The following is a 14,182-nucleotide window of genomic DNA, read 5'->3' as shown; positions in this document are numbered from 1 at the left end:
GCACAAAGGTCTGTTTTGAGATGGAGTCTCACTGTTTCACCCAGGCTGGAATGCAAAGATGCGATCTTGGCTCACTGCAACCTCCGCCTCCCAGGTTCAAGCGATTCTCCTGCCTCAACCTTCCGAGTAGCTGGGAGTACAGGCACGTGCCACCATGCCTGGCTAATTTTTGTATTTTTAGTAGAGACAGGGTTTCACCATGTTGGCCAGGCTGGTTTCGAACTCCTAACTGCAAGTGATCCACCCACCTTGGCCTCCCAAAGTGCTGGGATTACAGGAGTGACCCACCGCACCCGGCCTAAAGGTGTAGACACTTCTGATTTGCATCTAGGCACGTGTCGTCTTTATCCCTTTTCCTTCTCTGATACATCAAGGTCCTTTTCTCTCTGGGTCCCAGCCTTATTCTCGAAGTTTTCTCTTCCTGTCTTTCAAATATTTTGAATGTATAGAAGAATTACAATTGTGCTACAAGGAACTCCCGTATAATCTTCACTCTAGTTCACCAGTTGTTAACATTTGGCCACATATGCGTTATCACCCCCTCCCTCTCAGTATAGATAGATGTTTTTTTCCTGAACCACTTGAGAGCTGATTGCAAACGTTCTGCCTCTTTACCCCTACTTTGGAGTGTGTTTCCATTGAACAAAACATCTTTGTTTGTTTTACATAACCAACGAAAGTTATTGTTAAGGAAATTTTGCTTTTTGTTTTTTGCTTTTTTTTGAGATGGAGTCTTGCTCTGTTGCCCAGGCTAGAGTGCAGTGGCGCGATCTTGGCTCACTGCAAGCTCTGCCTCCCGGGTCCATGCCATTCTCCTGCCTCAGCCTCCCGAGTAGCTGGGACTACGGGCACCTGCCACCACGCCCGGCGAATGTTTTGTATTTTTAGTAGAGACGGGGTTTCACCGTGTTAGCCAGGATGGTCTCAGTCTCCTGACCTCGTGATGTGCCTGCCTCGGCCTCCTAAAGTGCTGAGATTATTATAGGCGTGAGGCACCGCGCCCGGCTGTTAAGGAAATTTAACAGTAATTTAGCAAATTAAACATTGATAACAGTACTTTTGTCAATTACATAGTCCACATCTAAATTTTGTCAGTTGTACCAATGATGTCTTTATAACTGTGTTTACCCCTTTTCCAGAGTCCAGTCTAGGATCACACTTTGTGCCTCATCCTGTCTCCTTACTCTCCTTTAATCTGAGAATTAAGATTAAAAGAAGTAAGTTCCTCAGCCTTTCTCTTTCACACCACTGACATTTTTGAAGACTACAGGCCAGTTGTTTTGTAGAATATTTCTCAATCTGGGTTGGTCTGGTGTTTTCTGATTAGATGCAGGTTACATGTTTTGGGCAGGAATACCATAGAAGTGATGTTGTGTCTTTCTCAGTGCGTGTACTATGTCTGGAGGCATATGGTATCTGTTTGTTCTACTACTGATGACGTCGGCCCTCTAAGCCTTCTGTTTTGAAACTGTTCTTGTAGTTATATGAACTCTAACATGTATATACTTGAATTCTGACTATAGGAATTCTCCTACTTATAGGAATTCACTCTTAAGTAGGCAGCATTCTATTAAGTTCTTCTGTTCAATCTCTTAGTTCATCAAGTGAGCCTGAGTTACCTCTCAATTCTTTCCCTCCTTTGCAGCATCACTATCTGGGACTCTGGGGTTCCCATCAGGAGTCAGAATACCTTCTCTTTCTCCTAGTAAGTTGCATCCCTTAGCCAGACTCTTTGAACCAGTGATTACTTCTTATATACAATCAGCATATTTTTAGTGTTTTATTGGTTTCAAGTTAAGGTTCTTTGGCTCTAGGAAGGTTAGTCTTCAAAGAAATGGTTTCAGAAGAGAGCTGTGTAGCTGAATGTGGGGAAGAACTAGGTACCCGCAAGACAACTTGAATCACACCCAGGTTCATTTTATCCCAAATCAGTCTTTTCAGCTAACCTTATTTGAATTATGGTTAAAGTATTTACTGCATGTCATTTACAGTGTCTTAGCCTTCTTTATTCCTTAAACTCTAGGAAGTAGATTTCATTTTCTTCATTCTTCAGATGAGGAAATGGAGGCTTGGAAAGGTTAAAGTAATATAGTGAGAAATTACCAGGACTCAAACTCATGTCTCTCCAACTCCAAAGCCCTTGCTCTTTTTTAAGAGCAGATAGTGGCTGGGAGGAAAGTCCTCTAGCTATTCATGGGGAAATTAGCCTTCATAGATAGAAATGCAAAAGGTAATGGCAGCCACGTGCAGAGGCTTATGCCTGTAATCCCAAAACTTTGGGATGCCGAGGCGGGCAGATCACTAGAGGTCAGGAGTTTGAGACCAGCCTGGCCAATACGGTGAAACCCTGACTTTGTCTCAAAAAAAAAAAAAAGTAACGTCACTCTAGATTGGAGGTGATTGCCGGCAGCTGCCACTCAGAGAGTTGGAGGTGTCTTTAAACCAGGACCATCCTGGGCAACTGGATCTTACAGTTGAGGACTTCCAAACTGGGAAAATCGAAATACTTCTACTTAAACTCATTTCCTGACATAATTATTAATAGTGTCCCACTCACTTTTTTTTTAAACAGTCTCATTCTGTCACCCAGGCTGGAGTGCAGTGGCACGATATTGGCTCACTGCAACCTCCGTCTCCCAGGTTCAAGTGATTTCTTGTGCCTCAGCCTCCCGAGTAGCTGAGATTACAAGCGTGCACCATCACGCCCAGGTATTTTTTGTATTTTTAGTAGAGACAGGGGTCTTACCATGTTGGCCAGTCTGGTCTTGAGCTCCTGGCCTCAAGTGATCCGCCTGCCTCGGCCTCCCAAAGTGCAGGGATTACAGGCGTGAGCCCCTGCGCCCTGCCAGCCCCACTCACTTTTCTTTTTTTTTTTTTTTTTTTTTGAGACGGAGTTTCACTCTGTCACCCAGGCTGGAATGCAATGGCGTGATCTCGGCTCACTGCAGCCTCCGCTTCCTAGGTTCAAGCGATTCTCCTACCTCAGCCTCCTGAGTAGCTGGGACTACATGCGCGTACCACCATGCCCAGCTAATTTTTGTATTTTAGTAGAGACTGGCTTTTCACCATGTTGGCCAGATTGGTCTCGAACTCCTGACCTCAGGTGATCCACCCGCCTTGTCCTCCCAAAGTGCTAGGATTACAGGCGTGAGCCACCACGCCCGGCCCCCACTCACTTTTTTTAAGAGTACTGCGGCTTGGCGAGACATGGTGGCTCATGCCTGTAATCACAGCACTGTGGGAGGCCACAGCAGGAGGATTGCTTGAAGCCAGGAGTTCGAGACTAGCCTGGCAACATATTGAGACCCTGTCTCTACAAAAAGATAAAAAGTACCTGGACATGTTGGCACATACCTGTAGTCCTAGCTACTCAGAGGCTGAGGTAGGAGGTTTGCTTGAATCCAGGAGTTAAAGGCTGCAATGAGTAATGATAGTGCCACTGCTCTCCAGCCCGGGTGACAGAGTGAGACGCTGTCTCAAAAAAGGGAGGAGGAGGTATTGTGGCTTGGATAATTATATGGTCCCCTATACATAATCCTTCCTGAATTCTTTTCAGATTAACATCGAGACTGGTGTTTCTTTGTAACTAGCAATAATAGTGCATGGTCTATTTTTATTTACCACTTTCTTTGCCCCTGCCCCAATTTATACACTGGGACAAAATTAGCTTTGGTTTTATAGTCTGTTCACCCGACTAATTTATAGGCCTGGTTTGCATAATTTAGTTAACAGCAAGATTTTGCCACACCTGCTTTATCATCCTTTCTGCCAAAATATTTAAGGTAAATGGCACTTTACCCCAGTGTATTTCCATAGCTGAAATAAGCTCTTAAATTTTTATAATCCTATCCTGAAACCTAATCAGTGTAGCAGAAGAACCTTTTGCCTCGTGAGTTATCACCCCTGACATAATTTGATTTTCATTTATAAGATTCTCTTAGAACCAGGTACAGTGGCACACACCTGTAGTCCAGCTACTCAGGAGGTGAAGGCAGGAGGATCACTTGAGCCCAGAGTTCCAGGCCAGCCTGGGCAACATAGTGAGACCCCATCTCTTTAAAAAAACAAAACCAGATTATCTTAAAGTGGGGCATACCTGTATTTGTGTGCTAATGTGAGGCTTCACAGTCATGCAAGACATAGTAGCTGTGGATGTTTCTTATAACTTATATTCCCTTTTCTTTTGTCAGTGCACGATCTGATTTTCTGGAGAGATGTGAAGAAGACTGGGTTTGTCTTTGGCACCACGCTGATCATGCTGCTTTCCCTGGCAGCTTTCAGTGTCATCAGTGTGGTTTCTTACCTCATCCTGGCTCTTCTCTCTGTCACCATCAGCTTCAGGATCTACAAGTCCGTCATCCAAGCTGTACAGAAGTCAGAAGAAGGCCATCCATTCAAGTGAGTTGAAGTCTTAAAAGCAACATTCTACATTTTAGTGGAAGGGTTCACTGAAGCTGATAGGTCTAAAACTCAGACCTGACTAAAAATCAAGAATTATGGGGCCTAATGCAGCTGATTGGTGGCATGAAGCATCCCCTAGAGACCTTGAAATCACCTTAAGAAGTGGCCAAGTTAGAAGCCAAGAACTTTTTGACAAATTAGAGGTTCATACTTGAAGTTCAAAGAGGGAGTCCTTGAAGGGAGTCCTTCAAAGAAGACTCTAAATTCTTTTTTTTTTTTTTTTTTTTTTTTTTTTTTTTTTTTTGAGACAGATATTGCTCTTGTTGCCCAGGCTGGAGTACAGTGGCGCGATCTCAGCTTACCACAACCTCTGCCTCCCAGGTGCAAGCGATTCTCCTGCCTCAGCCTCCTGAGTAGCTGGGATTACAGGCATGCGCCACTATGCCCAGCTAATTTTGTATTTTTACTAGATACGGGGTTTCTCCATGTTGGTCAGGCTGGTCTCGAACTTCTGACCTCGGGTGATCCGCCCGCCTCAGCCTCCCAAAGTGCTGTTTTTTTTTGTTTTTTGTTTTGTTTTGTTTTTGAGACAAGGGTCTCGCTCTGTCGCCCAGGCTGGAGTGCAGTGGTGCGATCTCGGCTCACTGCAAGCTCCTCCTCCTGGGTTCATGCCATTCTCCTGCCTCAGCCTCCCGAGTAGCTGGGACTACAGGTGCCCACCATCATGCCCGGCTAATTTTTTTGTATTTTTAGTAGAGACAGGGTTTCACCATGTTCGGCAGGATGGTCTCGAACTCCTGACCTTGTGATCTGCCCGCCTTGGCCTCCCAAAGTGCTGGGATTACAGGTGTGAGCCACCGTGCCCGACCGTAATTTTTGTATTTTTAGTAGAGACAGGGTTTTACCATATTGGTCAGGCTGTTCTCGAACTCCTGACCTCGTGATCCACCTGCCTCGGCCTCCCAAAGTGCTGGGATTACAGGCATGAGCCACTGCACCTGGCGACTCTAAATTCTTGAGCAGGGCAGGGAAAGCACAGCACCTAGAGCAGCGCTCGGTTAGATGGGGTTCCGAGTGCATGTTTAATCCCCCACATAGGTAAGACTTGACATGACTTTCAAATCTTGTTGAGTCTGTGCTTTGGTAATATCAGAACTCAGTGTTTTCATTCTTGGTTTATTACTGATTTCCTCCTTATCTCTTACTAGTTTTCTTAACGCTGGAGGTCTTAATGAAGTCAGTAGATCTTCTGACTACATTTCTAGTATACAATTTCTAGCTTTTTTTATTGTGCTGTAACTTTAACAAATGTTTTCTTCACACTTCCCTCTTGAAAATCTTACCCCATAAACAATGTTGACTTTAACGTGAGCAAATGACAGTTTTTTGAAAGCTCTTTTTTCATAGAGAAGGAGACCCTGCTGTGACCTCTCAGGACTACAACAGAATAGGTTTCTGGCCGCACCTGTGCTCCTTGTATTTTCTCTTGGTGGAAATAGAAGGAATAACTTACAACTATATGTGGCATTAAAAATTTTATTGCAGTTCAGGCGCGGTGACTTACGCATATAGTCCTAGCACTTTGGGAAGCTGAGGTAGGCAGACTGCTTGAGGTCAGGAGTTCAAGACTAGCCTGGCCAACATGGTGAAACCTCGTCTTTACTAAAAATATGAAAATTAGCCGGGCGAGGTGGCAGGTGCCTGTAATCCCAGCTATTCAGGAGGCTGAGGCAGGAGAATATCTTGAACCCGGGAGGTGGAGTTTGCAGTGAGCCAAGATTGTACCATTGCACTCCAACCTGGGCAACTGAGCAAAACACCATCTCAGAAAAAAAACTGCTAAAAAAAAAAAACCCAGTACCCTGTTTTTATGTGTTCTGGGCTCTTAATTACAAATACAAATGTGGTTTTCCAAAATGTTTTTAAAAAAAAAAAAAACAGCAAAATTTTAGCATAAACAAAATATAGTTTTAGAAACTTCAGGATATGTTAATGTTAAAACTGCTAAAAAAAAAAAAAAAAAGTACCTTGTTTTTATGTGTTCTGGGCTCTTATTTATAAATGGATTCACCTTCATGAATATCCAGTGAGGTAGTAAAAGTGACACAGAACATAGGTCAGTTCTTTACTGTGCTTGACCGTCCCATGCTTTGCAGACATCTGGCATTTTTGCCTCTGCCCACTAAATGACAGTGTGTCTCCACCCCACCTGACGACAACAAAAAAATGCTCCTACAGGTTCTAAAATGCACCCTGGGAACCAATTTTACATTCTCGGTAACTACTATGCTAACAAAATCTTCTTCCATGTCAAATGTATGACTGTTGTTTCTTCTTCTGGAAGAGCCTACCTGGACGTAGACATTACTCTGTCCTCGGAAGCTTTCCATAATTACATGAATGCTGCCATGGTGCACATCAACAGGGCCCTGAAACTCATTATTCGTCTCTTTCTGGTAGAAGATCTGGTTGACTCCTTGAAGGTTAGTTGTTTCTGCAGCTCTTGGTGGTGAAACAGAAAAAGCTAAGACTGGGTTATAATTTGGAGGAAAAACAGTACATAGGATTTTATCAGACAAAAATGAACGTATGCTTAACTCAGTCATTCTGTAATGGGATAGGAGTCACTAGAGAAAGGTATAGCCTTCTGCTGGGGAACAAACATCAGAAGAGAGGTGATATAATTGGCAGCAGTGCAGTTTGTCTTTGGACCTCAGAAAACTACAGACTTCATTCACATACCTTCAAATGTATAACACAAGTAGGGAACCTTCATTTGGAAATTATCCATGTCACACATCACTAAATTTATGCAGACTTAATTAGCTGGAGGAGAATGACATCAGTTAATGTGAATTTTGCCTTATGGTTATTCCTGCTTAACTTTTGATATTGGCCTTCACAGCTGGCTGTCTTCATGTGGCTGATGACCTATGTTGGTGCTGTTTTTAACGGAATCACCCTTCTAATTCTTGGTAAGGTGGCAAGGAGAATGTGCCCACGCTCTTTGAAGTAGTTTGTAAGAATAAGAGTGAAGAGAATGCCCAGCATGGCTCTACTCATTCTTCAATGCCCAGTCTTGACCCATAGAGACCTGGGAGTTGACACTGGAGGAACCGGAGTTTGTGGTCACAGGTTTATGAAATGGTCTCAGTTATAAATTAAGAAATATCAAAACAGCTGGAAGTAAAGGACAGTCGTCTAGATTTGGTTTACATATGGGGATCTTATTTACAGAAACCATTTTGGTAATTTGGAAATTGTTATTTGTGGTACAAAGAAGGTAGCCTGTATACCTGAAGAGGTTTTTTTTGTTTTGTTTTTTGTTTTGTTTTAACACTACTTTAAATTAGCTGTCTTAATTGGGAGTGCTAACCAGGATTTCTCATTTTGAGGAATGCCTGTGTTTTCCTGTATTTTGTGAGGAAAAATGTATATGTTACTCTGAGTCTTAAGATGTGACTGTCTCTCATATACACTTGCCATGTCCCATGATTCTGTCTTACAGCTGAACTGCTCATTTTCAGTGTCCCGATTGTCTATGAGAAGTACAAGGTAAGCATTTATCTGTTCCAAATCAAATGTGCCAGTTGATGTATGAGTAGTTGTAGTTCATTTTTGAGACATTGAATGTTCAGAGCAGTCTTTTTATAACTATTTCTACAATCTAATTTTATGAGTCAAGTGCCTATAAGAAACTGGTGGCAGTAGTTTCCTCCAAGGAGAGAAACTGGATATTTAGGAGAGAGATGACTGGGAAAGAGAAACTTCCTTTTTATACTTGTGTGCCTTTTGAGTTTTTAATCATGTGGGTGTATTTTCTATGCAAAAGTAATAAGTTGAAAAAATGATTAGGCCAGGGGTGGTGGCTTGTGCCTGTAATCCCAGCACTTTGGGATGCTTAAGTGGGAGAATCCCTTGAGCCCAGGAGCTCAAGACCAGCCTGGGCAACCTGGCAAAACCTTGTCTCTAAAAAAAATAGCCAGATGCAGTGGCCTGCACCTGTAGTCTAAGACAGGAGAATCTACTTGAGCCCGGGTGGCAGAGGTTGCAGTGAGCCGAGATCATGCCGTTGCACTCCAGCCTGGGTGATGGGAGTGAAACCCTGTCTCAAAAAGGCCAGGAGCAGTGGCTCATGCCTATAATCCTAACACTTTGGGGGGCCAAGGCAGGCAGATCACTTGAGGTCAGGAGTTCGAGACCAGCCTGGCCAACATGGTAAAACTTCATCTCTACTAAAAATATAAAAATTAGCCCAATGTGGGGCCGGGCACGGTGGCTCACACCTGTAATCCCAGCACTTTGGGAGGCCGAGGCAGGCGGATCACGAGGTCAGGAGATTGAGACCATCCTGGCTAACACAGTGAAACCCCATCTCTACTAAAAATACAAAAAATTAGCCGGGTGGTCCCAGCTGCTTGGTGGGCGCCTGTGGTCCCATCTGCTTAGGAGGCTGAGGCAGGAGAATTGCTTAAACCTGGGAGGCAGAGGTTGCAGTGAACTGAGATTGCGCCACTGCACTCCAACCTGGGTGACAGAGCAAGACTCCATCTCAAAAAAAAAAAAACGCTTAGATGGGAGATTGAGACCACGGTAAAACCCCGTCTCTACTAAAAATACAAAAAATTAGCCAGGCGTGGTGGCAGGCGCCTGTAGTCCCAGCTACTCAGAGAGGCTGAGGCAGGAGAATGGTGTGAACCTGGGAGGTGGAGCTTGCAGTGAGCCGAGATCGCGCCACCGCATTCCAGCCTGGGCAACAGAGGGAGAGTCCGTCTCAAAAAAAAAAATGCTTAGATGAATAAAAGCCGGGTGTCCAAAAGGAAACTTTAAACTCTAGGTGATTCAGGTAATCCATCAGTGTGAAGAGGTGTTTGCATTGTTGGATGATGTGTACCAAGTATACTAAATGCTATGAGATTATTCTTTATGGATTAAGTCATCCATCAAGAGACTTTTTGGCTTTTTGGTATTAAGTGAATTAGTGTTACACAAGAGCCATAACATATTTATGATGACAGAAAATAGATTAGACACACAGTTTCTAGTAATTGGAAACTGTTATATACTCCAGTGTCTCTAAAGAAAATACTTACCAAGTAAGACTTAACCTCTGCAAAAGATGAGTGATTTTTTAACAAAATGTCGGGTGTTTATGGTGTAATTTGGATTCTAAAACCAGAGGTTTTAAAAATACTTTTAAGGCTGGGTGTGGTGGCTCATGTCTGTAATCCCAGCACTTTGGGAGGCCGAGGCAGGTGGATTGCCTGAGGTTGGGAGTTCAAGACCAGCCTGACCAACATGAAGAAACCCTGTCTCTACTAAAAATACAAAATTAGCCAGGCATGGTGGCGCATGCCTGTAATCCCAGCTACTTGGGGGGCTGAGGCAGGAGAATTGCTTAAACCCAGGAGGTGGAGGTTTCGGTGAGCCGAGATCACACCATTGCACTCCAGCCTGGACAACAAGAACAAAACTCCGTCTCAAAAAAAAAAAAAAAAAAAAAAAGGCTGAGCACAGTGGCTCATGCCTGTAATCCCAGCACTTTGGGAGGCCGAGGTGGGTGGATCACGAGGTCAGGAGATCAAGACCCATCCTGGCTAACACAGTGAAACCCCGTCTCTACTAAAAATATAAAAAATTAGCCGGGTGTGGTGGCGGGCACCCGTAGTCCCAGCTACTCGGGAGGCTGAGGCAGGAGAATGGCGTGAACCCGGGAGGTGGAGCTTGCAGTGAGCCAAGATAGCGCCACTGCACTCCAGCCTGGGTGAGAGCGAGGCTCCGTCTCACAAACAAAAAACTTTTAAAAACTGGGTATTTGCATTTTCTAGACTGGTCAGTAGTGTTTAAAAAATGGTTAAACTAGACAAAAGAGCAGTGCCTTCAGGAAAATTGGTGATCTGTATGTTACCACAACTGAATTTATTTTCCTTCCTTAAAGACCCAGATTGATCACTATGTTGGCATCGCCCGAGATCAGACGAAGTCAATTGTTGAAAAGTAAGTACATTTAGAGACCACATCATCATGAGGTATGCTTCCTTCCCCCCAATTATCTTTAGTCCCTTGTACAAAATGCTGATGCCAAAGAAAGTAATTTTCATTTTGATAAAATCCTTAGTTAATAGTTTCATTTTACTAGAAATTATTATAGCTGCTTCTGTAAAAAGGAAAAAAAATCCTTTATATCTTTTTTGGCCCTGCCTTCTGGACCTTTGTATCTTAGATTAAAAATTATCAACAGGCCAGGCATTTTGACTCACACCTGTAATGCCAGTGCCTTGGGAGGCCGAGACAGGAGGATTGCTTGAGCCCAGGAGTTCAAGACCAGCCTGGGCAACATAGCTAGGCCTTGTCTCTACCAAGAATAAAAAATTAGCTGTGCATGGTAACACGTGCCTTTAGTCTCAGCTACTGGAGAGGCTGAGACAAGAGGATCAATGGAAAAAAAAAGATCAGTGGAATTTTTTGGAGACAGGGTCTTGCTCTGTCACCCAGGCTGAAGTGCAGCCTCGACCTCCTGGGCTCAGGTGATCCTCCCACCTCAGCTTCTCCAGTAACAAGGACCATAGACTACTCTGCCTTTTTGAACTGGCTTTTAAATGTTCTTGGTTGCAGGCTGGGCACGGTGGATCACGAGGTCAGGAGTTCAAGACCAGCCTGGCCAACATAGTGAAACCCCATCTCTACCAAAAATACAAAAATCAGCCAGGTGTGGTGGCATGCAACTTTAGTCCCAGCTACTCGGGAGGCTGAGGAGGGAGAATCGCTTGAACCTGGGAGGCGAGGTTGCAGTGAGCAGAGACCATGCCATTGCACTCCAGCCTGGGTGACAGTGAGACTCCGTCTCAAAAAAAAACAAAAAGTTATTGGTTGCTTCCCCACCTTCATTTATTTTCACATGTATCCCTCTCAGAAACAAAAGTTCTAGTAAATAAGTAACTTAAGGATCAAAGTTGTCTTTTCTAAGATTGCCAAATCTCTGTTCCTATTTTTTTAAACCAATTAATAATTAAATCAGGAAATAAAATATTGACAAACATCTTTATGACTCCCTATATCAAAGAGTTGTTTCTTCTTTTTACTTTTTTCCCCCATACCTAGAGGGCAATTTTTTTTTTCTTTTTTCTTTTTGCTTTTTAGAGGCAGGGTCTCACTCTGTCACCCAGGTTGAAGTGCAGTGGCACAAACTGAAAGCTTACTGCAGCCTTGACCTCCCTTGCCCCAAGTGATCCTCCCACCCCAACCTCCTGAGTAGCTGACACTACAGGCATGTGCCATGCCCTGGCAAATTTTTTATTTTTTATAGAGATGGGGGTCTCCTATGTTGCCCAGGCCAGGCTTAAACTTCTGGCCTCAAGTGATCCTCCCACCTTGGCCTCACAAAGTGCTGAGATTACAGGCATGAGCCCTGCTTTTATTTTGAATTATTCATAGCAAATACTGTGAACCCAACGCTTTGAATTTGTCAACATTTTTCTTTTTTTTTTTTTTTTTTTTTTTTTTTTTTGAGATGGAGTCTCGCTGTCACCCAGACTGGAGTGCAGTGGTGCGATCTCTGCTCACTGCAGCCTCCACCTCCTGGGTTCAAGTGATTATCCTGGATTCACCTGCCTCAGCCTCCTGAGTAGATGGGATCACAGGTGCACACCAACACGCCTGGCTAACTTTTGCATTTTTTAGTAGAGACAGGGTTTCACCATATTGGCCAGGCTGGTCTTCAACTCCTGACCTCATGATCTGCCTGCCTCGGACTCCCAAAGTGCTGGGATTACACGCGTGAGCCACCGCGCCCGGCCGGGAGAATGCGTTTCACATTGCTTATGCAAGTCCAGGACTGTCCTCTAGCATCACAGTTAAAATAAAAACCTAGAGCAAATGCTAATGTTTTCACTTTCTTTCTTTTTCCCCTCCTTTTCTCAATAGGATCCAAGCAAAACTCCCTGGAATCGCCAAAAAAAAGGCAGAATAAGTACATGGAAACCAGAAATGCAACAGTTACTAAAACACCATTTAATAGTTATAACGTCGTTACTTGTACTATGAAGGAACATACTCAGTGTCAGCTTGAGCCTGCATTCCAAGCTTTTTTTTTAAATTTGGTGTTTTCTCCCATCCTTTCCCTTTAACCCTCAGTATCAAGCACAAAAATTGATGGACTGATAAAAGAACTATCTTAGAACTCAGAAGAAGAAAGAAAGAATCAAATTCATAGGATAAGTCAATACCTTAATGGTGGTGGAGCCTTTACCTGTAGCTTGAAAGGGGAAAGATTGGAGGTAAGAGAAAATGAAAGAACACCTCTGGGTCCTTCTATCCAGTTTTCAGCACTAGTCTTACTCAGCTATCCATTATAGTTTTGCCCTTAAGTTAAGAAGTAATGATTAACTTATGAAAAAATTATTTGGGGACAGGAGTGTGGTACCTTCCTTGGTTTTTTTTTTTGCAGCCCTCAAATCCTATCTTCCTGCCCCCCAATGTGAGCAGCTGATACTCCTTTAATGATTTAACTTTCAACTTGATGAATAACTTACAGGTGATAGTGATAATTCCTGATTCCAAGAATGCCATCTGATAAAAAAGAATAGAAATGGAAAGTGGGACTGAGAGGGAGTCAGCAGGAATGCTGTGGTGGCCGCCACTCCCTCTGCCACTATCCCCAGGGAAGGAAAGGCTCCGCCATTTGGGAAAGTGGTTTCTATGTCATTGGACACCAGTTGTGAGCGTTAGTTTGAGAACTCGTTCCCGAATGTGCTTTCCTCCCTGTCCCCTGCCCACCTCACCGTAAGTTTAATAAATATGGTTGTACTTTTCTTATTATAAAATAAATGTCTGTAACTGCTGTACACTGCTGTAAACTCGTTAGAGAAAAAAATAACCTGCATGTGGGCTCCTCAGTTATTGAGTTATTGTGATCCTATCTCAGTCTGTGGGGGGAACATTCTCAAGAGGTGAAATACAAAAAGCCTTTTTTCTTGATCTTTTCCCAGTTGTTGTTTTCTCGATCTTTTCCCAAGATTCAAATCTCCAATTCCCATTTGGGGGCAAGGTTTTTTCTTCACCTTCAATATGAAAATTCAGCGAACTTGAAAGAAAAATCATCTGTGAGTTCCTTCAGGTTCTCACTCATAGTCATGATCCTTCAGAGGGAATATGCACTGGCGAGTTTAAAGTAAGGGCTATGATATTTGATGGTCCCAAAGTATGGCAGCTGCAAAAAGTAGTGGAAGGAAATTGTCTTTCTACGTGTTTTGGGAAAATTAGTTAGGAATTTGGATGGGTAAAAGGTACCCTTGCCTTACTCCATCTTATTTTCTTAGCCCCCTTTGAGTGTTTTAACTGGTTTCATGTCCTAGTAGGAAGTGCATTCTCCATCCTCATCCTCTGCCCTCCCAGGAAGTCAGTGATTGTCTTTTTGGGCTTCCCCTCCAAAGGACCTTCTGCAGTGGAAGCACCACATCCAGTTCTTTTCTTTTGTTGCTGCTGTGTTTAGATAATTGAAGAGATCTTTGTGCCACACAGGATTTTTTTTTTTTTTAAGAAAAACCTATAGATGAAAAATTACTAATGAAACCGTGTGTACGTGTCTGTGCGTGCAGCATAAAAATACAGTAGCACCTAAGGAGCTTGAATCTTGGTTCCTGTAAAATTGCAAATTGATGTGGTATTAATAAAAAAAAACACAATGACTGTGGCATCATTCTGCTAACTTTATTCTTTATACACAGTTTGGGTAGAGTAAGAACCAAACACTGCTTCCACTCCCCCTATCCTCACTCCACTT

General features: G+C 43.3%; 1 protein-coding gene across 4 annotated transcripts in view; it reads left to right on the top strand.

The window, feature by feature from the left end:
- RTN3 (reticulon 3) overlaps window positions 1-14,087 on the top strand; it is a 78,730-nt gene extending 64,643 nt beyond the window's left edge. For 3 of the 4 annotated variants that reach the window (XM_055078510.2, XM_054523712.1, XM_054523711.2), the window contains 6 exons: window positions 4,191-4,398; window positions 6,746-6,884; window positions 7,307-7,376; window positions 7,910-7,956; window positions 10,340-10,398; window positions 12,325-14,087. In XM_055078510.2, the coding sequence (XP_054934485.1) occupies window positions 4,191-4,398; window positions 6,746-6,884; window positions 7,307-7,376; window positions 7,910-7,956; window positions 10,340-10,398; window positions 12,325-12,370 (569 nt within the window). In that variant the 3' untranslated portion in view covers window positions 12,371-14,087. Of the gene's footprint in view, window positions 1-1,139; window positions 2,850-4,190; window positions 4,399-6,745; window positions 6,885-7,306; window positions 7,377-7,909; window positions 7,957-10,339; window positions 10,399-12,324 lie in introns of those variants that run through there. The other variant, XM_024255347.3, reaches the window with a different exon arrangement.
- Window positions 14,088-14,182: the final 95 nt, after the last annotated feature.

This window comes from Pongo abelii, chromosome 9, assembly GCF_028885655.2.
Source record: "Pongo abelii isolate AG06213 chromosome 9, NHGRI_mPonAbe1-v2.0_pri, whole genome shotgun sequence".
NCBI classification, from domain to species: Eukaryota; Metazoa; Chordata; class Mammalia; order Primates; family Hominidae; genus Pongo; species Pongo abelii.
Note: the sequence above shows the minus strand (reverse complement) of the source record. Positions and strands in the feature narration are given on the sequence as shown.